At 39.0% G+C, this 27,681-nt stretch overlaps 1 protein-coding gene across 2 annotated transcripts in view; it reads left to right on the top strand.

Annotated features, from left to right (window-relative positions):
- Positions 1 to 27,681, top strand: part of pcdh15b (protocadherin-related 15b) — a 239,673-nt gene that overhangs the window by 59,878 nt on the left and 152,114 nt on the right. For both annotated transcript variants that reach the window (XM_067368857.1, XM_067368859.1), the window contains 3 exons: positions 6,230 to 6,349; positions 7,355 to 7,465; positions 8,449 to 8,619. In XM_067368857.1, coding sequence (XP_067224958.1) covers positions 6,230 to 6,349; positions 7,355 to 7,465; positions 8,449 to 8,619 — 402 coding nt within the window. The remainder of the gene's footprint in view (positions 1 to 6,229; positions 6,350 to 7,354; positions 7,466 to 8,448; positions 8,620 to 27,681) is intronic.

Genomic DNA, 27,681 nt, shown 5'->3' with positions numbered 1-27,681 from the left:
CCGCTTCAACACTGGCTCCGCGGCCGGGTCCCGAGATGGGCGTGGCAGTGCGGCACGCTCCGTGTCCCCGTGACACCGAGCTGCCGTCGCACCCTTGTCCGGTGGTTGGACCCTTCGTTCCTGTGGGCCGGAGTACCCCTCGAACGAGTGTCCAGGCGCGCTGTGGTCTCCACAGATGCCTCTGCCACGGGATGGGGGGCCACGTACAACGGGCATGCAGTGACAGGTCTTTGGACGGGGCCTCAGCTGCATTGGCATACCAATTGCCTCGAGTTGCTAGCGGTTTGTCTTGCGCTGGCCCGCTTCAAGAAGCTGTTGTCAGGCAAGCACGTTCTAGTCCGCTCACACAGCACTGCAGCCGTTGCGTACACCAACCGTCTAGGTGGTCTACGCTTCCGTCGCATGTCGCAACTCGCCCGCCATCTCTTGTTGTGGAGTCAGAAGGATCTGAGGTCCCTTCGGGCCACTCGTGTCTCAGGTGTGCTCAACCGTGCAGCCGACGAGCTGTCACGGCAGCATCCACTTGCGGGCGAGTGGCGGCTCCACCCCCAGGTGGTCCAGCTGATTTGGCAGCATTCCGGCGAGGCCCAGGTAGTCCTGTTTGCCTCCCTGGAAACTGCCCTCTGCCAGTGGTTTCATTCCCTGCCCGGCGGCACGCTCGGCACGGATGCCCTGACACAAAGCTGGCCTCCGGGTCTGCGCAAATATGCGTTTCCCCCAGTGAGCCTTCTCGCACAACTCATGTGCAAGGTCGGGGAGAACGGGGAGCAGGTTCTGTTAGTGGCTCCGTACTGGCCCACTCGGACCTGGTTCTCAGACCTCATTCTCCTCGCGACAGCACCTCCCTGGCCGATTCCTCTGAGGAAGGACCCCCTGACTCAGAGACAGGGCACCCTGTGGCACCCGCGTCCCGATCTTTGGAACCTCCACGTGTGGTCCCTGGACGGGATGCGGAGGTTCTGAGTGATCTCCCGCATGCGGTCGTAGACACCATCACTTCCGCTAGAGCTCCTTCCACTAAGAATCTCTATGCGTTGAAGTGGAACCTGTTCGTCGAATGGTGCGCCTCTCGCCAAGAGGACCCCCGATCATGTTCGGTCGGATCCGTGCTTTCCTTTCTGCAAGATGGGTTGGAGCGAAGGCTGTCTCCCTCCACCCTCAAGGTGTATGTTGCCGCTATTGCCGCACATCACCATGCAGTTGAGGGTAAGTCCCTGGGGAAACACGATCTGATCGTCAGATTCCTGAGGGGGGCCAGGAGACTGAATCTTCCTCGCCCTTCCTCCGTACCCTCTTGGGATTTGACCCTGGTTCTCACAGCTCTCCGGGGTCATCCCTTCGAACCTTTGCAATCAGTCGACCTGAAACTAATGTCTCTTAAGACGGTTCTTCTGGTTGCATTGGCTTCCCTGAAGAGGGTAGGGGATCTGCATGCATTTTCGGTCGACGAAACGTGCCTAGAATTCGGGCCCGGTGATTCTCACGTCATCCTGAGACCCCGGCCTGGATACGTGCCCAAGGTTCCTACCACTCCCTTCAGAGATCAGGTAGTGAACCTGCAAGCGCTGCCCTCGGAGGAGGCAGACCCAGCCCTAGCTTTGCTCTGTCCCGTCTGCGCTCTGCGCGTTTACGTGGACAGAACGCGAAGCTTCAGGACCTCAGATCAGCTCTTCATCTGTTACGGAGGCCAGCAGAAGGGAAAGGCTGTCTCCAAGCAGAGGATGGCCCACTGGATAGTGGATGCTATCGCCTTGGCGTACGAATCCCAGGGCGTGCCTTGCCCGCTCGGGTTGAGAGCCCACTCCACCAGAGGGGTAGCCTCTTCCTGGGCGCTGGCTCATGGCGCCTCGCTGACAGATATCTGTAGAGCTGCGGGACACCAAACACGTTCGCTAGGTTTTATAGCCTACGTGTAGAGCCGGTATCCTCACGTGTACTCGCATGCACTAGTCGGTAGACGTGTTGTACCCACTCTAAGTGTCGGCTTGCAATGCCATTCCCGCCACTGGCCGGATACGTGCATACTTTCACTCCAGTCGTGTTCCCCGCTTGGCGAACCCTGTTGAGTTCCTCCGCCTCCCCCTTCGGCTCGGACATTGCGGAGTGTCTGATGCCAGGCCTACATCCGTCGCTGACGCTGTCTGTTGGCTGGGGCCCATATGTCGTGACCCCTCTACGTGAGCAGTCCCATATGTGTATTTTCTCCGGTTTAAAACTCCCTACGGGCCGAGTCCATGTCTTTCCCTTAGCAGAGCCAGCTCTGCTGTCACCTGTCAGATGAGTCTCCCCCTACCAGGTGGAGCCATCCCAGGGACTCCATATGCGTACTGCCCCCCGGGCCAGTCCATGTGTGTATTCCCACGTAAACTCCTCCCCCATCGGGTAGGTAGTGGTCTCCGCAGCGTCCCTTACGGGTTCGCTTCCCCAGTGTGTCTAGTTTACTTAGTGGGTAGTGGTTAGACAGCAGTAGACTCTCTCGGTGTAAGCTCGTCCCCTTCACCGCCAGCCGGTGCTATGGGCAGCTGAGCTTGCGCTGGGCACTGGAAGGGGTTTCGTAACTGTGGCGCTTTAGTTGGGATCCCAATTCGTCGGTCACTACTGACGTACGTCGAACGTGACCGACTGAAAGGGAACGTCTCGGTTACGTATGTAACCCTCGTTCCCTGAAGGAGGGAATGGAGACGTACGTCCCGTCGCCACAGTTTCTGTACCCTCGCTGTAGCGCGGACACCAGTTGTCTCCTCAGCGAAAAACAGAGTGCGATTGCATCTGCTTCCTATTTATATACACCTGTGGGGGGCGGTGCGCATTATGCAAATATCGCACGCCAATTCCATTGGCTTGTTTTAGTTTACACGAAGATGATAGGGCTCTCTAAGCGATATCCCAATTCGTCGGTCACTACTGACGTACGTCTCCGTCAGTGGTGTAGTCCTAAAAAAATAAGTGGTGTACTATTACCCCCCCCCCCCCCCAAAAAAAAAAAAAAAAAAAAAAAAATACAAAAACACAAGTAATTGTATTTTATGTTGTTGTTCACTAGTAACATGCTTCATTAAAAACAAATAAATACAGTGCATTCTAAAATTGGTTGACATTTTTAATGTTTTACAGTTTGACTATTATTTAAACATGTTGCTTTGGAATTATATTCACTGTGAAAAGTGATATCTGAAATTAAAGTTTCATTTTATTCAAAAGGGTGTTAAAAAAGCCAATTATTCGAAATCTAATTTATTAACATTATAAAAATGTGGTCACAAACAAACAAAAACAGTAATCAGGCTGAATGAAAATTTAAACCACTCTCTGTCAGTAGGTGGCGCTTATGGAGCAGCAGAAATAGAGCTGTTTCCCCGGTAACCTCTGTAAACTCAGTTTTATATTATTTATTACTATATAAGCGTATCAGTTTGACAGAATTGTCTACTTCATTGTGTTATAAGAAGTCAAACTATCATTTTCCATTATAAAAGCATTTGTTATGAAAAAATAGCCTATACACATAGCCTATAGAAACAAGATGTCACAGATGTAATATAAATCTAGTGAATTCCCTTAATAGGTTATAAATTCTACAAGTTAGCCAAATTTACCATAATTACTATAAAACTATATAAATTCTAATAAGGGAGGGTCATGAATAGTTTAAAAAGCTCCCTAATAATTGTTGGGGCAAGATTTGTCGTCCTCTTTTCAGTCTTTTGTTCATTTTGTCCATCAGTCTAGATCACGTTTGACTTTCTCTATAGCGTTATAAAGTGTTTAACTCTCAATAGAATTCAAATGGATCGCACATTTTATCATCAGTGTCGGGATGGCTCGTGGAAATCTTTTCACACTTTTGGAGTTTAATAAGATTCATAGTAGCAGCCTAGTATGTTTCGCTTTTGATTCGCGCACTAATGCATTAAATAAGCAAGGCTTCATTTGCGTTTATGGTCTTTTCAGTTTGTACGGGAACTTAGCGCTTATAAAAGCTCTGAACGCATGATGTAGGCTATATAATTAATGAATAGTCTTATTTCCTCACCACCATATTTCTCACGCCGAGACCGCTGCAGTGAGAGAACTGCGCTCAATGCGCCACTCAAAACACCGAGCGGCTTTGATCGGAGTCTCTCACTGCAGCGCGAACACGCACAGCCTGGTTTTTAGCCGATGATGAGCGGAAAAAGGTAGAATGACAGAAGTGCTCATGCACCAATTACAACAAAGAATCGCGAGTTTACACAAAAGCATTGGACACACAGTTAAAGGAGAAGATAACAGGACATTATTTTATGGACTTTCGAAGCAAAAACAAGTGGGTATACGCAAATACTGATCCTTAGAAGTCGTAATACGCAAACAGCCCTGAGCAAAAAGTAAGCATACGGCGTATGCGTGCGTATCGCCCCGACTACACCACTGGTCTCCGTTCCCTCCTTTAGGGAACGAGGGTTACATACGTAACCGAGACGTTTTTTAAAATCTTGTAGATTTAAGTAGCAAATCAGAATCACTGAAATTACTGAACATATTTTGACACAAAGGTCTTGTTAATGATTTTTAGTTTTGTTCAAGGTAATTAAAGCAACAGTTTTTCAATAACAGAAGAATATGTTTAAGTATGGTATTTGGGGTAAAAAGCGCATCTGCTGTTGGAACAAAAGGCACAATAGATGGTAAATGTCATATATTAAGTTAGTTGTCCACCTTAGAGATAATCACCATATTTATAATGAAACTATCATATTTAAAAATATGATATTAATCATATCATATGATAAAATATCATTTATTGTTACTACTCTAAATCTATATTGAATTATTATGGGATCTCCTTCAGTGCTTTCAGAATCTTTACTTTTTAAAATTATTTTGTTTCTGTATTTTTATTTTAAATTATACATATTTTAATGACAGTATATTGAACAAAATTAATTATTTTATTTATCAAAATAAACAGAAAATAGTACAAAATTAGCATTTTAAGTATAAAATTAGACACTATTAAAAACATTATTTTATTTAAAGTATTTGTATCAATCTGTGTGCGACTTTTATTATTTGTTTTCACCCCTGAAAAGTAGCGGTTTTGGGCATAAAAGGTTTCCATCCGACAGCAACATGTTGTTGGTGAGAGCAGAAAGGACATTATTAGTCTAGAAATCATTTGATTGGACAAAAATTTGAGTGCAAGATGAGTGCATCAATATTTTAATCCTATGAAACCTACTTTATATTTTATATATACATATAAAAATTGCCAACATCATCAGAATTTGTTTTAGCAAGTAAAAGAAATATTATAAATGTAAAAATGATGATCTTTCAAATATACATCAGGCTTTTGAGGAATGTTTATTTGTTCATCTCTCAATCATTGTTGTATTGCATTGCATTATATGTTTTCCCCCCACAATAAAAACTACAGAGTTTGATCATAAATATTTAGAATTTAAGACATATTATTGGGAGACATAGAGTGACAACTAATATTTTTATGCATTTTATGTAAGCTATACTGTTATAAAAAAAAAAAAAAAATCTCATTGATTGCACTTAGTGGAACATATGCTAATAGCAATGCAATTGCGCTTTATTTGACCTGCCAGATTCACTCAGGATTTTGTTTGTAGCAACTCATTATGCATAACAGGCTGTTCAATTATTCTTTGTTCAGATAGCCTTACATGACCTCTTCATGACAGCAGTCGGAGAGTTTTCCTCAGATCGTGATGGCAGTTATTCTCATCTTAAAGGCTGTCTGAAGCATCTTAACTCTCTTTGCCATTTTTGTTTTAGGGAATTTGTCTTTTTTCTGTCTAATATGTCTTGTCAGAACGTCAGAGTAGCAGCGCAGGAACTAACGTCTGAGTTCCCAGGTGCCTCTAGCTTCCGCAGCAGACTCGTACCTATTACTTCCTCTTTTTCCTCGTTCTTCTGAGAGCCGCACCACAGCAGGACTTTGTTATGACAGCCAGAATGAGAGAGATGAAGAGAAGGAGCGCTGTGTACTTTACAAGAGCATGTCCATCAAACTCTCCCTCAAAGGAGTGCTGTTTAACACAACGGTCAAGACGCTTGAAGCATAAACTAGTCCGCCAACTTACAAGCACCAGGAATCAAGCACAAGATGATGAAATGGCAGTTGCAACTAAGAATGAAACTGCATTCACGCTGATAGGCGGCCAAGTGAGAGAGTTTTAAAGATGCTTAACTTACGTGTTTCTATCTTTTTCAGTTAACTCCTGTCGGAACCACCATCTTCTCAGGTTTTACAGGGAACAACGGGGCTGTTGACATTGATGATGGTCCTAACGGACAAATTGAATACACCATTCGGTACAACCCAAAAGATCCGGTACGTGTTTTTCTTTTTTTTTTTCATACATTTTTCGATATGGTGTGGGTGTGCTGGAGAGGGAGCACAGGGAGTTTCCGCCAGGTTCTTTTCAAATGATTTACTCCACAACCTTACAAATCCTAAGCCTTGGTGAATAGATTGTTGTGCATCATTGATTATCACAGAGCATAATTTAGCAACATGAAAATATACAGACAAAATAGCAGTAAATACACCAAATAAAATATAGCATAAAGTATGTATGTGATGAAATGTAAATACAATTACTCCAGCAAATCATTTAAATGAATATGGTAATATTACACATGCAAATTGGTGACATTCTCTTACTGCTTCTTAATTAGTGCAGCATTATTGCTGTGAGTGGGGTGAGAGGAGCTAAACACCACTTAACCATTTCAGGAATATTTTATTCACAGCGTTCAAGTGTTTTTTGTGACACCTCTACATTCGAAGTCTTAGACCCAAAGGAACGCCTTTACACTGCCCACAGCCTGTTTACTGACCATCTGATGCATATGTTCACTGGAAAGCACACTCAGTGTGACAAACTGAAATCTGTAATTATTATTATTTTTTGTACAAGTTTACCTAGAAAAAAAAAAAATAATCCTGTCTAAGTGGGTGGTTCTTGGCCAGAGTTACCTGCAATGTGGATTAGATTTAATGCTGATAGTCAAAAGCTATGCAAAGACTACTGCGTTCACTTTCTATTTAAAGGTTAGGTAATTGTGATAGGTAGCCATTTACACATCAAACATTTTTATATCAAAAAAGCAAGGAACGTCCTGTCTCCCTGTCCCTTTTAAAGTGTTACGTATTGTATGTATTGCTAATAAGGGTGAAAAGGTTTTGAAAGTCAAGCAGTTTTGTCCCATCAGCATTCTCTTCTTATTGAAGCAGATAGATTATGAATTTCTCATGAGGCTGGAAGTGTGTGAGCCTTTATGTGTGTGAGAGTGTAAGAGAAACCCTTTTGACCTACTCTTTTCTTCTCCACAGACAACAAACAAGACATTCGACATCCCTCTCACCCTGTCAGGATCGGTGGTTTTGAGAGAGAGGCTGAATTATGAAGAGATCACACGCTATCTGGTCATCATTCAGGCCAACGTAAGTCTGCACAGGAGGAGGAGAAATATAGTACAAAAGATTGAAAAATTACTCGCCTCATGTCGTTCCAATCCTGTATGAATTTCACAAACTGAGATGTCAAAGAGTGTCCAAGCTTCTTTTGCCTATAAAAAAAAAAAAAAAAAAAAAAAAAAGTGGATGGTGATTTACATGGCCAAACTCCAAAATGGTCCTTAAAACACCATAAAAGTAGTCTATACAACTCTGAAGGAACAGACTGAAATTGAAGCTATTATTCACTGGAAATCTCCTCTGAATCCCTCAAGTCTCATTTGCTGTTGTGTTCAATTCAGAAATGGTGCCTTTAGACACGTAATGCTATGTGTTTGACGTTAATTGGTGCTAAATGGCATTGGATGGACTAACATTTCAGCCTGTCCCTCACACAAAGTCTTCAGAAGACTTGGAATATAGCGGAAAAGAGTTTTACAAACTAATTTTATGATTTTTTTTTTTTCTGTCATTTTGAAGCAAAATTGCAGTCTTGAGGTGCAATTGTAATCCACATTTTGTGGATTTTTATGTGAAGGTGAAAGATTTCCCCAAAGAGATTTTGCAACAGGTTCAGCGTGATCACACAGATTCACCGCCTAGACCAACAGAAAGCTGTTTGATTTGAAAGAAATCGCTACACTATTGAAAACAGACAATGGACCTTATTGGCCAACAAAATTACACAGATATTTCGCTAATGTAACCATTAATCAGTATCTTGGTCTTGTTTGCGCGTAGAATTTTTTAGACCTAAACAGCCTTACAGTACAACCAGTTTCATATATTCAACAAGAAAAAATGTAAGGCTTGAAGGGACTTGAAAGGGATGGAGAAACTAAAGCGAGATGTCCAATTTTCTCATACTGTCAGTAAAATGTCTTATTTTGACTTTGACTAAAGAGTCTTTTTGGCTGGCGAGTAAGTTTAGAATCTTGGAGTTGGATTCAAACGTCTGTGTTTCCCTTCAGGACCGAGCTCCAAACCCAAAGGACCGGCTCACCGCCACCACCACACTTACGGTGGATGTGTTGGACGGAGATGACCTGGGCCCCATATTTCTACCTTGCAGCCTGGTAGACAACACCCGTGACTGCAAACCTCTTACTTACCGTGCCAGCATCCTGGAGCTCACAGATCCGGTGAGTGTTTCCTGATCGTGTGCTATAAGTAGTAACGTTAAGACTCCTCATACTGTATCTTGTAGCTCCAGCCTGAGAATTGAACTGGCAATGGTTTGTAGTTTGACTGACGTGCATTTTGCATGGCTGTTCTTGAAAAACATCTTTATTCTCTATGACAGACCAAATGGCTTTGGCTTTCATTCTGGTTTCATTTCCACTTAGCTATTCCAGTGTTTTGATTCCTTTAGTGTTTTCTGTCACTTATTGAGTCTCATGAGACTTTTGGCACAAGTTTTGGTTCATTTTGAGTCAGACATGTTGAAAGTAATGACTTGCGGTTCAGTGAATAAATTGAGAACTGATTTGGTGAGGGAGTGTCTCATGAAACTAATTCAAACAGATTAAACTCTTATAATTTTGAGACTGAATTTTGAGTGTTTATGAGTCATTTGTTGAAGTTTAGTGAATAAGCCAAGAACTACTCCAATCAATTTAGTAAGTCATTAAACTGATTTAAATTGATAACCATTGAGTTTGAGACAAGTTTAATTAAGCACTTAATTTTAAGCAATTAATTAAAAATAGCAGGCTCATTTTGTCAAATAAATGTTACGGATAAATCTTTATCTCTCAATGGAAATTGCCATATACTCACCTGAAAATCATTTTCTATCAGCTGTTTAGAATTGCAACCAGTGATGCCGGATTTGCAAATAAACCAAGTTTCGATTTAATTGGTCAAATAGGTTGGCAAAAAGGTCTGAAAATTGATTTATTTGGACAGTTCAATCATACACTGAATCATTCGCAGGGGTTTCTCACATTGAAATAGTAATGGGATACTTAATCAGACAGCTATTTATTATGCTGACAGCTTGACAAGGACTCTGTACTGCAGGTAACAATAATTTATATCCATAACACTGTTTAATATATATATATATATATATATATATATATATATATATATATATATATGTTTTGTTTGTTGTTTTTTTGATGTGGGTCTATGCTCCAGTACTTACAAAAGACTAGAAACTCTCCTCTTAACTCACCATTAAAATCAAATAATTTTGATTTTGAAAAAGCAGACACAGTTCTGCATAAGAACCAGTTCCCTACAAACAAATAACTGTTGTATTGGCATTTCTTTTTAATTGCCACTAAAAATGATTTTGTGAAGTGAAACTTAACATAATGTAGATAAATTAGGTGATTAAGGGATTATTTGTGAGTGGGAGTGAATGTGTAGGCGACACAATACAAGTGAAAAGTGTAAATAATACAAAAGTCTTATTTTTGTACTAAACTTTGTCTGGCTCAAGGGCACAGTGGTGATGGGGTTCTTAGTAACTCAGTTCACGGGTCACCCCTATCTACGATAGCACCTGCAATATTTGCAGCTCCAGCGCAGAGCCTTGAGCACTAGGATATCGCCACCCGGCTTATGTGATAAATGCTTCTTTAAAAACATGAAATTATGGCCATGGGGCATACAACCTTAAATCAGCATTTCTATTAGCTTCAGATTTGGTTGATGTATTGAAAACTTGATTTATTTTCAGCCAACTCTCAACTCTCAACAAAGTGAAATGATGTTTAACTTGAATATTGCACATTGTTGTTTTTTTGTTTTTGTTTTGTTTTGTTTTGCATGAAGCTACATCCACAACTTATTTTATTATGGTAATATGTTGTGTTTTACAAGTGAAACAGGGTAATTAACCAAAAAAAGTGTTGGAAAGAACATAATTTTATTCACTAATGGTAATTGGAAAATGAAATGTGAGAGTGATGAGAAAACAATGCAGCTGGCCTAAGAAACATTGCTAGGAAGTTGTTGAACCTCTGTTATTGGCAATAACCTTAGCCAAGGTTACATGTGTTGGACATCTCGATTGGTTTTCATCTTGTACCGCAACAACATTTGGCCAGATTGAGGTCTGGAAATTTCTTCTGTTTGAGTCACTCTGTTGGGGACATACTATTTTATATTGAATCAGCTTTGAAGTTTTACATCACAGACAAGTGCTTTAATATTCTGCTGTGCAATTTTCTGAAACACTTTGGAATTCATTTGTTCCTCAATGATAGAAACCCTCTACCAGAAAAAAAAAATAACATTCCTATACTATTCCTTTACAGCATGCAAAAAGGTGCAAGAAATTTGTTACAAGTAGAGCAAGAGCATGTAACCAAAATTGCAAACTTTTTCTGTCCACCTTTTTCCCAAACACAGAAATTCCTTGTGATTCATTTCATAACAGACGCCTGTAGGCATCAGTTTTTTTTTTTTTTTCATTCATGTTGCTTTGCATTTTTCTAAAATTGAAAGACATATACACTCTTTTTGCACGTTATAACATATCTTCTCTTCTCTGATGACCTTTTTACACGTGGACAAGGGCTGGACATCATGTCACTCACATGAGATCGACCAATAGCAAACCACGACCATTCCACCATCCAATTAATTCCCCATGAACAAAATCAAGTCCCGCCCTACATTTTCTCATTGTTCGAGAAGCTGTTTCACTTGCACATATGTCACAATAGGGAATAAAAGACAGTACTTCTGTTTCATTCTGACTTTAACTGAGTCTTAACTAAAGTCGACTTTAATCACAATCACACTTGTTTCCTTCACTCAAAAAAAAAGAACTTTGACTGTTGTTAGTTTCACTCAAACCATCCTTATTCACATTACTTAAATCATGTAACTATATGAACTTAATTTAACTGAGTTGTTTCTACTCAAAATGAGTATTGTCAGCTTTACTTAAAGGGATAGTGCATCCAAGATGTAGGTGACTTTGTTTCTTCAGTAGAACACAAATTCGATTTTTAACTCCAACCGTTGCGGTCTGTCAGTAGTATAATGTATGTCAATGGGAACTCCATCTATAAGAGTAAAAAAAAACACGCACAGACAAATCCAAATTTAACCCTGCGGCTCGTGACGACACATTGACGTCCTATGACACGAAACGATTGGTTTGTGCGAGAAACCGAACAGTATTTATATCATTTTTACCTCTAATACACCACAATGTCCAACTGCCTTGAGCATCCAGTTGGTGAGGTCTGAAAACATGCTCTGATGCCGGAAATGATCTCTCGCATGTATATGTCAATGAGTGCGAGCGATCACTTCCGGCATCAGAGTGCATTCAGACCCCACACACCGATGCTTAAGGCAGTTGGACATGGTGGTGTATTAGAGGTAAAATAATTATGTAAATACTTTTTGGTTTTCTCACACAAACCAATTGTTTTGTGTCTTAAGACCGCAGGGTTTAATTTGGATTTGTCTGTGCATGTTTTTTTTACACTGTACAGATTGTGAATAAAAAGGGATGCAATAATTTACAAATCTCATAAACTTATATTTTATTCACAATTGAATATAGATAACATATCAAATGTTGAAATTGAGACATTTTGAAATGTCATGTGAAATATTGGCTCATTTTGGATTTCATGAGAGCTACACATTCCAAAAAAGTTGGGACAGGTAGCAATAAGAGGCCGGAAAAATTAAGGCAGGAGAACACCAAGCTGACGGTCGACCGTCGGGCAGTTTTTCTTTGTCAGATGACTAAGTTTTCTCAGTGTCTTTCGCACTTTCGGCTGAAGTTGGTCCTCGTTGGCTTTTTTTCAGCTGATTCGAAATGTTGAATGTCCGTCGGGCCATCTGATCATTCTGATTGGCTGTTCAGATACTGCAACCTGCTGGTACGGAAATGCATTTCGTCTCACGCAGGCGCAGAATGGACGTGCTACTTTTCCGTCGGCTATTTAGCGTTGGTTTGGTGTGTCAGGCCAACTTTGGACACAGACGCTGCTGACGTGAGCCAACCCCGCAGTCTGCTTTCGTCGTCACTAGTTCGTCGGCATTGGCTCGGTGTGTTCTGGCCTTTAAATGTACATATAAGGAACAGCTGGAGGACCAATTTGCAACTTATTAGGTCAATTGGCAACATGATTGGGTATGAAAAGAGCCTCTCAGAGTGGCAGTGTCTCTCAGAAGTCAAGATGGGCAGAGGATCACCAATTCCCCCAATGCTGCGGCGAAAAATAGTGGAGCAATATCAGAAAGGAGTTTCTCAGAGAAAAATTGCAAAGAGTTTGAAGTTATCATCATCTACAGTGCATAATATCATCCAAAGATTCAGAGAATCTGGAGCAATCTCTGTGCGTAAGGGTCACGGCCGGAAAACCATACTGGATACCCGTGATCTTCGGGCCCTTACACGGCACTGCATCACATACAGGAATGCTGCTGTAATGGAAAAAGTGTAATTTCATATTTCAGTAAAGGGAAAGATGTTGTTAGTTTATGTTAGTGTTTATTCTTCAGATATGTTGGACATTTAGAGGAGTTTCTGTAATGTTTTTTATTTTTTATTTTGTGGTTACCATTATGCAGAAGAGTGGCGCCTGTGATTGGCTGTGAGCAGTCAGATACACATTAGGATGTCTCAGTTTCAGTTTCACTTTAATTTATTTATATAGCACATTTAAAACAACAAATTCGACCAAAGTGCTGCATAGAGAAATAAAATTATACTATTATCAAAAAATAAAACAATCACAAAGAGTATACAACACTAAAAACACACTGAATACAGTAGTTACTCGAGTCCATAAGCCTTTTTAAAAAGATGTGTCTTAAGTAGAGATTTAAAAACCGATACAGAAGTGGCTGATCTCAAGGTAAAAGGCAAGTTATTCCACAACTGAGGTGCAGCCACCGAAAATGCACGATCCCCCTTAAGCTTTTAGCGCGTTTTAGGTACTGACAGCAACAGATCTGAAAGGTAGCTTGGAGCCAAGCCATTCAGGGACTTATAGACAAGCAATAATACCTTGAACTGGATTCTATACTCAATGGGGAGCCAAACTAGCCAAAACAGGCGAAATATGTTCCCTCTTCCTTGTCCCTGTTAAAAATCTGGCCGCAGCATTTTGAACCAGCTGCAGGCGAGACAAACACGATTGAATTGAGTGACCCCCAAATATAGTGAGTTGCAGTAATCCAGTCTTGATGAAATTAATGCGTGGATAACTGTTTCTAAGTCCCTGAATGAAAGAAAAGATTTAATTTTGCCAATCATCAAAACATTAGGATGTAATTCTTGCTCTCAATTCAGCTGAGTTTGTTCAATGAGTTATTTTTTTGAGTGCATTTTATTGAGCAAATAATAATTTAACCCTCAGGGGTCTGAGGCTGATTTGGGGCCTGGAGAAGTTTTGACATGCCCTGACATTTGTGCTTTTTTCAATTGTTCATAAACATATTAATGACAAAGGTGGCATTACACTGTATTCAGCACAAACTAGGCTACAATGATATGTAAGGAACATGTATGTACATGTTTGTGTTTTTGAAGGAATAACGTTTATGCGTGGTTATTGAAAAAAAAAAAAAAAAAACTTAAGTCACTGAAATGAAGCCAAAAAATCTTTAAATCTAAGTGTTCACAAGACTTCTGGGTATTGGAGGTTGTAGACTAGAGTTTTTGCTTCAAAAGTATGTAAACAAATATCATTCCTACTCCTTCATATAAAACAATAGAGAGATTTAAATTTTCTAAGACATCTTTGGTCAAGAAACACAGTATGCGTGGAGGCGTGAATAATCATGAATAATGGGTGATTCTCACCTGAGAAGACAAAAGAATCACATAAAGAGCTCTAATGAGCTGCATAAATAATGAGCTCTTTCAGTCAGGTAGGCTGTGAAAAAACCCTCTGTGATCATGTCTCAAGCTCATCATACTGTAAATCAAACATACAGAAAAAACAGCAATACTGTGAAATATTATTACAATTTAAAATAATGGTATTCAATTATTAAAATATAATGTTCTATGATACAAAGTGTCTAAACAGTTATGTTACCTCTATGGCATTTCATATAGGCTTTTAGCTTAAAAGCATGCACATTTGGAGAAATATTGGATATTCGCTGGATACTGTTTTCAATTCATACTTGCAGCCGGAGGGCGCTCTGTGCACTTTTAGTCCACAAATGCCAATGCTAAAGAAGAATAGGCAATCCAGGAAATAACTGTACTAACAGAGGCCAGAGATCGCTAACTGTGGCTATTCAAAACACTTTTCAAGAAAATAAATACACGATTGAGACGATGAATGCATGTATTGACTAAATTTGCGTCTGAATAGCGCTGGCTAGCGGATAATGAACTGAATCAAGGACTTCTGACATGGCTCTCTTTTCATACAGATTACATAAACACAGAATGTTTGTTTTCGATTTGACTTACATGATTTAAAACCTGACATTTCAACGTTTCTCTAGACACAAGTCAAATTTTTTTGTGATTAGTATTCACTAAGTTAGTTCATTTTCTGAGAACTATCAGATTGGACTTCGTTCAGAGGGAGACGAGAGATCACGCATCCGGTTAGTTTTCTTTATTTTGCATTTTGCATAGATTAAAATGGTGTATAGCTCTTAATTGTATGTGCAACATTGACAGAGTATTTTGAGTCTCTTTCACACTGGTGGTAATCACGCCGGCGTGACCTTCGACCCGAGGGAGTTAATAAGGTAAATTAAGTGTGTGTTCAACTTGCATAATAAACATTATTAAGTAAACTGCACATATTAATATTATGTAACAGTGGCAATTTCAAATGATTTGTATTTACTCAAAGACATTTTGTCAGCTCTACTTGAATTTCTATTGTTCATACAACTAAATTATTATTTTTTACAAATTACTCAATATAGTTTTGTGGAACCACTCGACACTGCTTTTTTAAGTAAATCCAATTATTCATCTTTTGAGTTTTTTTTTTTTTTTTTTCCTGTGTACGGCATGTGGCATAGGCATAGGCAGACTGGAATGTCTTGTTTTACACAAATATTTCCTATATAGATATTTTCTGTAGCAAGAAACAACAGCAGCACATTGAATTTAAGCACATATTTGACTTGCATTTCAAACATTTCAGTGTATATGATTTGTATAGCTTTTTCAATTATTTTAAATGGGACCAGAGATAGAAGCAAATCATTGTTTAGTCATGAAATATGAATTTACTGGCTCTTAAATCTTTTGTACAAACAAAGATAAGAAATGCTGTGAATGTAGTTGCATTTGATTGGAAACATTAGAGAAGCTACATTAAAAGAGATCAAGATTTTTTTTTATATTTTACGAGGATAAAAATCTAGCAAATCTCAATATGAATAACTTTTTTCTTCGTTATAAACCCCAGTGTGTTTATACAGTCAAGCTGTCAGTCCGCAAAGTACATTAATAGTGCTAAAAGCACGGAAAGCTAAAAGCATTAGGAGACAGATAATTCACAGGTAATTAGTTTAACACTTCAAACATGAGAGGTGATGGTGATTCATTGATTAAATGTTCCCAATTTAAATGTAAAACAGATAGCTTATTAACAGCCTACTGAAGATTTTTTTTTTAAACAGAGAAAAAAAAAAAGAAAAGAAAAAAACAACACCATTGCTTAGCCTTACTACTTCTCACTGCAGAAGCATTCCCTTTTTTGACAGTAGCAAGAGTAATTTCCTTATTGTTCCCACATTTCTGCTTTTTTGTTTGTTAATTAGGTTTGTAAATTCCCACAACTTTCTATCTAGACTTGAAAAAGTTGCATAAAACATAAAAGTTCCGAATCACAATTTTTTCCCCCGACCGTAGTAAAAGCAACCTAAAAGCTTTTTGTTCGTTGTGGGAGTGTTAGTACATTAGCGCTTTCGCTCTTTCAGCCCATTTGCCTTATCCGTGCTTGTCTGACAGCCAGAGTGAGCAAAGAGGTGCTCTAAATCATGTTTACTTTAACATTTGGAGCCGTTTGACTTCGGGCCAGCAGATGCATCCAAGGACACATTTTAGGGGAACCGTGTTGTGCGCGGCCAATGATTAGGTATTCTAAAGCCCAGTCGCCTTTATCAGCTGTCAGAAGAGCTGCACTCTGCTCATTGTGTCATTACTCAGGTGGTCGGTTTACTCCACAGCTAGCCTCTTTTTCACTTCGATGTGTTTCCCTTTGTCTGTACCCTCTTCATTTTAACACATCTGCACTCCTCTCTGTTTCTCTGTCTTTTTTCCTTCAGCCTATTGCGTTATCTCATGATGTGCTTCCTGGAGTATATCAGTACCTCTGCTACAGCATAATTCATGTAGTTCATGTACTTAATTATTTCGCTCATGTTCTTGCTAGATTAAAAAAAGGCATCTTCAGAGTATACATTTAAATGAAAGTAAGCTTTACATATGTGTGAGTGATAAAAATCATATATCATGCTGTACTTTTTTGTGTTGTAATTTTTTTATCATGGCAACCAAGCAGTTAGTGTGGATATATAATAAAAAAATATATTGAAAAATAAGTATGCATACTATTTATAAAAACATGATACTTTCACTATTTAGTTTCAATAATTATGTACATAAATGTATGTTTATGCATATATAGTCATCAATTTTACTAATTAATTCTAAAGTCTGACATTTTGTCTCTCAGTTATCAGTTAATCATGATATCAGTAATATTGTGAAATAGTATCACAATTTAAAATAAGTGTGTACTATTTAAATATATTTGACAAAGTAATTTATTCCTGTGATGGAAAGCTGATTTTTTTTAGCATCGTTAATCCAGTCTTCAGTGTCACATGATCCTTCAGAAATCATTCTAATATGCTGATCTGCTGCTCAGTAAACATTTATGATTATTTTCAATGTTGAAAACAGTTGTGTACTTTTTTTTTCAGGATTCCTTGATGAATAGAAAGTTCAAAAGAACAGCATTTATCTGAAATACAAAGCTTCTGTAGCATTATACAATACCGTTCAAAAGTTTGGGGTCAGTAAGAATTTTTGTTTTTATTTTTTTGAAAAGAAATTAAATAAATGAATACTTTTATTCAGCAAGGATGCATTAAATCAATCAAAAGTTGCAGTAAATACATTTGTAATGTTACAAAAGATTAGATTTCAGATAAACACTGCTCTTTTGAACTTTCTATTCATGAAATAATCCTGAAAAAAAATATTGTACACAAATGTTTTGTACAATTGTACACATTAAATGTTTCTTGAGCAGCAGATCAGCATATTAGACTGATTTCTGAAGGATCATGTGACACTGAAGACTGGAGTAATGATGCTGAAAATTCAGCTTTGCCATCACAGGAATAAATTACTCAAATAGAAAACCGTTATTTTAAATTGTAATAATATTTCACAATATTACTGTTTTTTACTGTATTTTTAATTAAATAAATGTAGCCTTGGTGAGCAGACGAAACTTCTTTTAAAATCATTAAAAATCTTAGTGGTTCCAATATATATATATATATATATATATATAATATATGAAGCGTTTGGTTCCAAAACGCAATAAACAGTTTCCGCCAAAGTCAGTATTGTATCTGGTCGGTATTGAAAAGTCATTTATTATTTTTTTCTAAAACGTGACAAACGCCAGTCTCCTTTTTCTGCAGAATGTGATATATCTGCTCAACCAATCACAGCGCACCATTCCACGCACTGTAAACATTGAAGGCTTTTTAAAAAGCTGTTGTAGTGTAATGAGTGTAATGCTATATCATGCATTCTGAATTGCATTCTCTTGCTACACATGGCCAAAGTTTCAAAACACAAGTTGGACGTATGACGGAGTATTTCTGTCCCAAATACACTACTTCAGGTTTCCGAGAGTTTTTATCGAGTATGGCCTGTATAATGTCAAAAGAGAGTGGAATTCCTTGTATAGGCACTTCTCCCTGGTAAACCTGCACACACATCACCCAGAGCAAGAGCAAGAGCACGCCCATCAACGCGCTTCGTTCAGGATACAGAAGCCGAGAGATTTTTCAACAATGGCTGTGTCCCAATTCAGGGGGTGCACCCCTTTGCAGGCTGCATACATCATCAAGGCAGTCTCATTTAAGAAAAAAATAACCGTTAGATTGCAACATAAGAAAAAATTACAGTATTTTACACCTCACAATGCATATCTGTCAATTTTATTACGGTTACTTTTTTAAAATATGACATCCTTGATGAAGTATTCAGCCTTGAAATGCAAACTCTGGAGGACGCAGCCTCCGAAATGAGACGCAGCCCCTGTCACCGAAAGGGTGTGTTTTTGGTTTTAAGGGAAATATTACCTTTTTCAGCTTCCCAAAGAACCCAGCATCAAGGGAACAGTGGGTGAAGTTTGTTTTTCCGGGGCAGCAACAGAGTTGTGCATGTATGTTTGTTTGTTCCTGTGATTTCGGTGAAGAATACTTTTATAAACAAGTCCCAGTTCTGCGCTGCAGATGATCCCTACACAAAAGCTCTGCGCCCTCGTGACACTTTAACTTGCCCACGGTACTGATGGCAGGCACGCCTCCAGGAGCTCGGCTTTTTTCTGAAAGACTCGGTTTAGTGTATCTATCTTTTATAAATATGATAAAACTAAAGACTTTTCGGAGATATGAAAGATGCATTGTTACTCTATATGTACTGAAGGTTAACATGAGATTGGTAGAAACTGTGTGTGATATTATTATGAATTAACTGATTGATATCATATGTATTTGATATCAATATATCTTTCAGAGTCGAAATGTAATGTATATATGTATATGGTCAATGACGTGACGGGTCATTTTTCTGTCCAAAGATATGGCATCCAAAGTATGTAAGGTAGTACAAGTAGATCTCTTTTATTGAATCCAAAAAGTTTTAATTATATTTGCTACAGGTATTTTAAAGATTTTCAAGTGTCAAATTTCTTAAAATAAAATAAATGTATATAGTTTTTATTCTGGCATGATTTTATAACATCATATATCAACATAGTGCAAAATGGTATGTGAATGTAAATGCTTATGTGTAGAAGTCGTTGCTTTGTTATGAGAAAGAATGTCCGGAAAAATGAATTTCATTGATGTCATTCAGAGTAACCAATATAAAGGGACCATTTTGGATCAAGTCACACCTGCACAGGACCACATGGTCATGAAGCAAAGTAACTAACTCTCTCTTAACTCTTTGATATTGCTTATACACATGTCCCGAAACATCAGGTCATTCGGTACAACCGCTATAAAACATGGACAATGTTATAATATTTTAAATATAAAATGTTTGATTGTCCTTTTGCAAGCTAGCTAGCAAGGCTATCAGCCTTTTAGCATTGTTTGAAAATATCGTCATTCGGTATAACCAAAATTGTCATTTGGTAAAACCGAAATTTTGGTTAAACCGAATGACTTTTTTGGTCTCAAATTTTGTCCACCTTAAAAAAAAAAAAAAAAAGAAAAAAAAAAAAAAAATCTCATAATGACATTGGAGACACTTAATAATAAAACTTCAAAAATAATTCTCCATTATGTTTTTTTTATACACTTTTTAAAAACCTTATTCATCATCAAATATGTTTATGTATATATTTATAAATTATATTAATTCTAAATGCTTGCATTTCATCTCAGTTTAGCACTTTTGCTCTACAAGTGGTTTTATGGATATAGTTTTTTTTGTTTTACTTTAAAACAAGACAAGTATACTGATTAACAAATCATTTTTGCAGTGTGCCTTCATATCGGCCAGCAAAACATTTTGAATTAAGAAGTCATACAGCTTGCCTACCGTGTACACACACACGCATACACACCTTACCTTAAGTTTACCTCATCCTTACAGTCCTCTGGTTTGTTTATCAGAAAAAAAAGCTTTTTCCTTTAAGAGACAACATTTCTTTGATCAAATCAGCAGAAGAGAAACGCATCTGTTGCTCTCCTGCACAGAAGAATGGCGTGTGGAAGGTGTGAGGAGAGTAGATGCTTTCACAAACTGATCATGTCTGACAGGTGTTTTATTCGGCCTCTGAGAGCCTCTCCACTCCTAACACAACATGAAAGGTCAAGCAAAGCCAGCCTCAAGTGGTGACCGCCTCGCGCTTGCCATCTTTCCCCTGCGCAGGCCATCTGAAATGGATACCGCAGCTACCAAGTCAAATACCTTTGGGAAACCAATGAGTGTAAATGTCACATATGGGGGATCCAGGACTGAAGAAATTAATAGCTTTTTTCAGAGTCTACTGCCCATTTTGGCTGAGCTATGGCTGCTATTTGAAGTCCTCTCCTGTTCCCACATATAGATGATTATTGAGCATACACGCAGGATTCGCTGTAATGGCTTTTCCTCATTTCAACACACAGCTGAAAGGATGAGTGAGAACCTGCAGCAGCCGTTGTGATCCAGGTGCTGTTTTATAAATTCTGTAATGGCGATGATTAGGTAATCTTCTCCTTTTCCCATGTGTGTTTCATGTGTCGAGGGCATCCATCACTGTATCACCGTCATAGAGGGTTCTACGGTTTTAAATGCTGACAACTTACATTTCTTAAACTAAACATATTTAATTTTTATGATTATGAAATTTAGCAAATATATGTTAAATGTACTGTGATACAATACAATATAAAAATCATTTTTAAAAATGATTATTTTTAATATTTATTTAGTTTTTATTTTTATTTTTTACTGATTAAAATTATATTTTCCAGTCAACAGACAGATTATTTAATCTTTTTTTAATAAGTTCTTTTTATCCCACCAGGGGTCTGAATGTGTTATATTGGAGACTCTCTGTGGAAAGTAGTCTTGAAGTCAGTCCAGTCTTATCTAAAGGGCAGCAAACAGGGATGGCACACTTTTTGATACTCTAATTTGGTTATTTGGCCAGTTTATTGCTTCAGCGGCCTACTGTTGGGAGCTCTTGGTGGGAGGTTAATAAAATGCCAGTAATGAGTCACATTTCTCATTAATTACTGTAATACAAGATCAGGTTCAAAGATCCCACATGGACCGAGCTCATCTCAGCCCCCTGAACACTTAGGCCAGAGGCAAACTCTTTGCAGAGTCATAAACATTTTTTTTGGGTAAGATTTATTTTTGTTGCTTTGCTGTTGTTTGTATAGGACAGTGTGGAATGTGGACAGGAAGTAGGAAAGAGATAAAATTAGCCAGGATTGAGAATCAGGTGACCCAAATCTGTGATGAAGTTAATATGACCATAATGACCACAAATACACTACTGTTCCAAAGACTGAGGTCAGTAAGTTTTTTTTTTGTTTTTCTAAGAAATTAATGCTTTTATTCAGCAAGGATGCATTAAATTGATCAAATGTTGACACTAAAGCCCTGGGTATGCATCTTGTGCATTATTTTTTTTGTTTGTTTTGCTTATTTTTGCTTATATTGCTTATGCTTATAGTCGAATACACAGCCTTGGAAAGTATACAATTAAATGCACAGCCTTCAATTGTCAAACACACAGCCTTGGAAAGTATACAAATCAGGGCACTTTCTAACCTCTTCGCACAATCTGTTGTCTATAAAGGCCTCCATTGTCACAGTAGCTTGCATGCATTCCGTTCTGTTCTGTTTATGCAGCTTTTCTTTGACTGCCTTGTGAATCGACGCCCCCAGTGCACGGTTGCCACCTTGTGGATACAAAATTTAAATGCACATGTGCGACCTGCGTGTACTAGTATGCGTGGATACGCATATAACAAACAAAAGTTCAAACGCACGTGCAAACGATCCAAATGAGCAATGGCAGAAAACAGACAGAGAATTAAAAAACCCGAGACACAAGAAACCATGATAAGGCTCATAAATGCAGTGTAACGTCATGCAAGACTTCACAAGGAATGCCTAAATAAACTGGGCTTATATAGGCAGAGTTAACAAGGGTAATGAGAAACAGCTAAAAGTAACCAGGCATAATGAACTAATTGTAATGGGTTATAATGGGCATAATGGGTTTTGGGAAGTGCAGTCCATGATGAGACAACTAAGACAGAAGGAGTGCCCTCTAAAGGAAATCAAGGGTACTCCAGCTGTTGCATGTAGCAATAATATACTTTTTTCAAAAACATTGTACTAACCCCAACACTTGAACGGTTGTGTATAAGACTCAAAACTGTTTCTTAACCATGACAGTACTTGATATGACATTGAAAATCAAACCATCCTAGGTGTATATGACTTTCTTCTTTCTGATAAACACAATCATAGTTATATTTATAAATATCCTGATGCATCCAAGCTTTATAATGGCAGTGAACAGGACCAACAAGTATGAAGCTCAAGAAAGTGCATCCATCCATCATAAACGTACTCTGCACAGCTCTGGGTGGTTAATAAAGGCCTTCTGAAGTGAAGCAATGCATTTGTGTAAGAAAATATATATATTTAACACATTATAAAGTAAAATATCTAGCTTCCGCCAGACCACCTTCCGTATTCAGAAGGGCTTTATTCTTTTAAGCCCACTATAGCACCCCTTGTCTTAATGCTGAGAATTACATTGCATTATGAATTGCATTGTGACACCACTCTGGACACAATGTTGCATTAGTTTTCATAGCGAGAAGCATTTGCATTCGCATACTTAGGTATATTACAGGCCCTGGGCTACATCCGAACAACAGCACTATACAGTTGTCAATGCTGTTTGATAAGCTAAATATGGTTCTGTTCATATGTGACAACCTGCAATTTTCATGGGTCATGACTGAATGTTTAGAGTGTGTTCAGTTGGTAAGTGCTGTATTAACGGAACCACAGTCGACAATTAGCTGCCAGTCATGTCACTGACAAACACGTGGCATAAGCGTTCTCTTCGCTGCTTATTGTTTTGCTGTCAATCATTGATATCATTGCCTGTGAGGTTAGGAAAAATGGCAGAAAAATAGGCCAGTTGTGTAGGTGTTGAGCGAGACCAAACTCCCGTTTTGTTTGGGTGAAGGAGGACATAAAAGAAAAAGAAAAGCTTTTTCATCACACACAGTACCTTTAGAGAATGAGTGTCGAAAAATGGTGGCAACAGAAATATTCGATAAATAATTACTTTTTTTATAATCCATTATTTATCATAGCTGTTACATTCTCCACACCTGTCTTCACTTCCCTCATCAGTCTTCCCACCATCTCCCCGTATTCCCTGCACCTGTTGTTCCTCGTCAGCACTCCCTTTAAGTTGGACACTTTCCCTGCACTCCTGGTCTGTTCTCTTGTTTGTTTATGCGGTTATGTTGTTCTCTGTTCTGTGGATTGTAAATAAACCCTGTTAAAATTGTGGATCTCCATGCTCACCTCATCTCTCAGCATACACCGCTAATAGAAGAACAGACCCAAAACTGCTGGGGATCTACAAAAGGATGGGACTATTTTATGTTTCAGAGGTTCCTGCTTCTCCTGTGCCTCCCACTCCAGTTTCTGCCGTGGTTCACCTCGTTGGGCTCCTGCATGACAGTCGTTCGCTGGAGAGGTATCTGGAGGAGTTGGCTTATCTGATGAATTGGCCAGATGCCTGTTTAAACACCCTGTTTCTGGAGGGGCTGGACGAGAGCATGAACCTGCCGGTTATCTTTCCTTAGACGATACAATTAATTTGATATTGTCTTCTTGATAAATCGTGCAATCCTCGTCCAGTCCCCCCAGAAACACGGGCGGCCTGGCCGGTTCATCAATCTCCATCTTCCTCCGCATGCCCCTCCAGTAGGCATTCCTCCGGTGTCCTGCTGGACCCAAAACCCAGCATGGCCAGAGAGAAATCCTCCACTGGGCCCAAACGGCCAAAGAGGAAAAAAAAGGAAGGCTGTGCAACCCCAGGCACCTGAGTTGTCTGCCTCCATGTAGCCCCAGTCTCCTGAGCTTTCTGCCTCCGTGCAGCCCGAATCTCCTGAGTTGTCTGCCTCTGTGCAACCCCAGTCTCCTGAGTTATCTGTCTCCGTGCAGCCCAAGTCTCCTGAGTTTTCTGCCGCTAAGCACGCTCCAGTTCCAGTGGGGCTTTTAATCGAATTTGAGGGGATGGACTGGACCCCATTTCCAGACCCCGCTCCAGTCCTCGCCGAGCCCGCTCCAACCCTCGCCGAGCCTGCTCCAAGTTCCACCGAGCATGCCCCATGCTCCGCCGAGGCTGCTCCAGCCGGTGAGCTCACTCCTTTCCACCCCCCCCCCCCCCCTTAAATCTCCCGAAATATTTTTTGACCCGTGGGTGGGAAACATGTGGACGCCACACATGTGGGTGGGGCTCAAGACCTGCCATGGCCGCCCACGGCCTCTGACCCGCCATGGCCGTCCTAAGCTCCAGACCTGCCATGACGGCCCGAGGACCTAGACCCGCCCTGGAAACCTCCGCACCCATCTACACCCCCCACCTGCCTGTAGGTCTCCAGGGTGCCCACCCACACTCACCCCCTGCACCTGTTGTTCCTCGTCAGCACTCCCTTTAAGTTGGACACTTTCCCTGCACTCCTGGTCTGTTCTCTTGTTTGTTTATGCGGTTATGTTCTCTGTTCCGTGAATTGTAAATAAACCCTGTTTTAATTGTGGATCTCCGTGCTTGCCTCATCTCTCAGCATACACCGCTAACAATAGCATGCTAGCCAAACATATTCATGTTTATGTGGACAAACATTGCTCTAGCTAACATGAAACAAAGCACACTGCAACTTGTGAGCTACTTCAGCTTACGATGTCTCGCATAAGTAATATCAAATATATTACTGTAAATAAGTAATTTTCCCTTGTGTATTTTCTCCCAGGACTGTACAAATGCAGCATTTGTGTGCATAATGGATGACTGCGAGAGTATTATGGGTAATCACACCAAGCAAATTCCCCAGAAGCTTGTGATTTACTGCTGTCAGAGGCATTATAATTGCAGGGGCTGGGAATTACAGGGCAACCATGAGAAATAAATCTTAAACATGCTGATTTTCTACTGCTGCTTATTAAGTCTAGGAGGAATACATGTTTGTGTGTCCACTTACCATTTTTATGCAGCATAGCCGAGACCAGGCAATGTGTTTGGTTCTGTTGAAATGAGAAATTAACTTTGGGATTGTATTGCTCTCCTTGCATTTGGCATTTCTGATCTGTGGGTGTATTTGGATTTTATTTATTGTGCTTCATGCTTATATCCTGTTAGGTTATATAAGCCTATCTGATTACACTCTAAGTCAGTTCATTTTATTTTAAATCAGTAATGTTTTTTTGTTTTGTTTTTTTCAGTTCTGCAATTTATGCGGATTGTTGAGAAGGTCTTTGCTATTACATTTCTAAGTGATCTCAAATTTAGATTTTTACCTAGTGGACAATAAAACAAGGGGGAACATCACCCAAAATTACAAAAGCACATTATGAAATGAATAAAATTGAATCCAAAATTAAAAGGGATGAAAATGTAAAAAATGTAATGTAAAAAATGTAGAAAAAAAAAATTGCTAATTCAAAATATTAATAAGTAATTAATTGTATGCAATTGTATACAAGTAATAAAACAACATTGGAATAAAGTCTTATGTACTGCTATTTTACAATAAAACTCTTTAGATTGAAAAGTCATAAGCTGCATGTGCAGGTGTTAAACTCAATAAAGACCTTCTTCATCTCTGGCAGGTTTCATTTCAATTGATTTTAGATAAATATCCACTTCATCTAGTGTTCTTACTGTTATTTTACAGACTGAGAAACCACTCCAAATGATTTAGTGTGTGAGTGCTTCTGAAACAACAGACTCAAACAATTTTTCTGAGTCATTTGACCCATTAATTGACACAAAATGATTTAAAAGAGTGATTTATACTTGAATTAAACATCACTCATTCAATGGAAATTATGAGAGACACAAGTTGATTGCTAAAGTATTGGCAGGAAACATGTAGACATCGGTGTGCACCGGTGTCTGAAGCATGTGTACAAATGCCAATGCAATTGCTTACGGCAGTCATCTGACTTCACTGCCGTGTCAGCATGACTATCAAAGTGCGCATGCATAAATCATCATCAACTTCGATTTGTCTGAAGGAAGACATGCAGGCATGGCTAAAATTATCAGTGCCAAAAAGGGCAAGTGCAAAACCTGGGAATGGAGTAGGAAGGATTTCGCCTTTCACTTTTATCCTCGAGAGACACCAGCTCCCCCATAGCATTAGCAACTGAAGCAGCATCTTGTTCCCTTCTCAGGGAACTGGGTTACATGCATAACCCTAAGATGTTTATTTAACCTTGCTACTTAATCAATAGCTTTGCTTCTGAAAAATTTATTTGCCAATGAAACTACATGATTTAAAAATGAAACCACATGAAGGTATAAAATTTATGATAGTACCACCTTGCTACTGAGAAATTATTGTCCTATTGTCCAATATTGAAAACCACTCATATGTTTTTTTTTTCAAAAGTCAGTCTTCTTTCTGGTGATGTATGCAGGTATTTTACAATCATTTAGTGTGGTTAAACCCTGCCAAACTTGCATTCATCTGCTTCCATTTTCCAAGGTGCGAAATTGGATCATGCAACAGGACAATGATCCCAAGCACACCAGCAAATCTACAACAGAATATTTGGGGAAAAAAAGAATCAATGTGTTGCACTGGCCCAGTCTAAGTCCAGACCTCAACCAGATTAAAATTCTGTGGCAGGACAAATGCCTGCAAAAACCTCAATGAACTGAAACAACATTGTAAAGAATAGTGGGCCAAAATTCTTCCACAACAATGTGAAAGACTGATAAAGTCATATAGAACATTAATACTTCAAGTTATTGCTTCTAAATGTGGTTCTAAAAGCAATTAAATCATAGGATGTACTTAGTTTGTCACACGTCTTCTCCATTTTGGCTTTATTTTTGTTAAAAAAATATGGCACTGTGTAATATCATGTGTTGTTCATCTGAGGTTGTATTTACTTAATTTTAAGACCTGCTAAAACTGGATGCTTTTTTATATAATGACCATAGAATTCAAAAAGGGTGTACTTTCTTTTTCACATGACTGCAGCTACAGTTAGCATCAATCTACATATGACAATTTATGAGAATAATACTACACCTTTACTTGAAACACACTGTAAACCACCATTGAGTGTTATAATAACTTCCGATTGTGTTCTAATGTGAATTTGGTCATATGATGAGGCAGAAATATGTTGTTTGTAGCATTTTAGAATTAGCTAATCGCTACACCTACTTAGCATTTCTCATGTAAACATCCTTTATTCTTATAAA

This window comes from Chanodichthys erythropterus, chromosome 19 (genome assembly GCF_024489055.1).
Source record: "Chanodichthys erythropterus isolate Z2021 chromosome 19, ASM2448905v1, whole genome shotgun sequence".
Lineage (NCBI taxonomy): Eukaryota > Metazoa > Chordata > Actinopteri > Cypriniformes > Xenocyprididae > Chanodichthys > Chanodichthys erythropterus.
The sequence above is the reverse complement of the archived record's forward strand: the minus strand, read 5'-3'. Positions and strand labels throughout refer to the sequence as shown.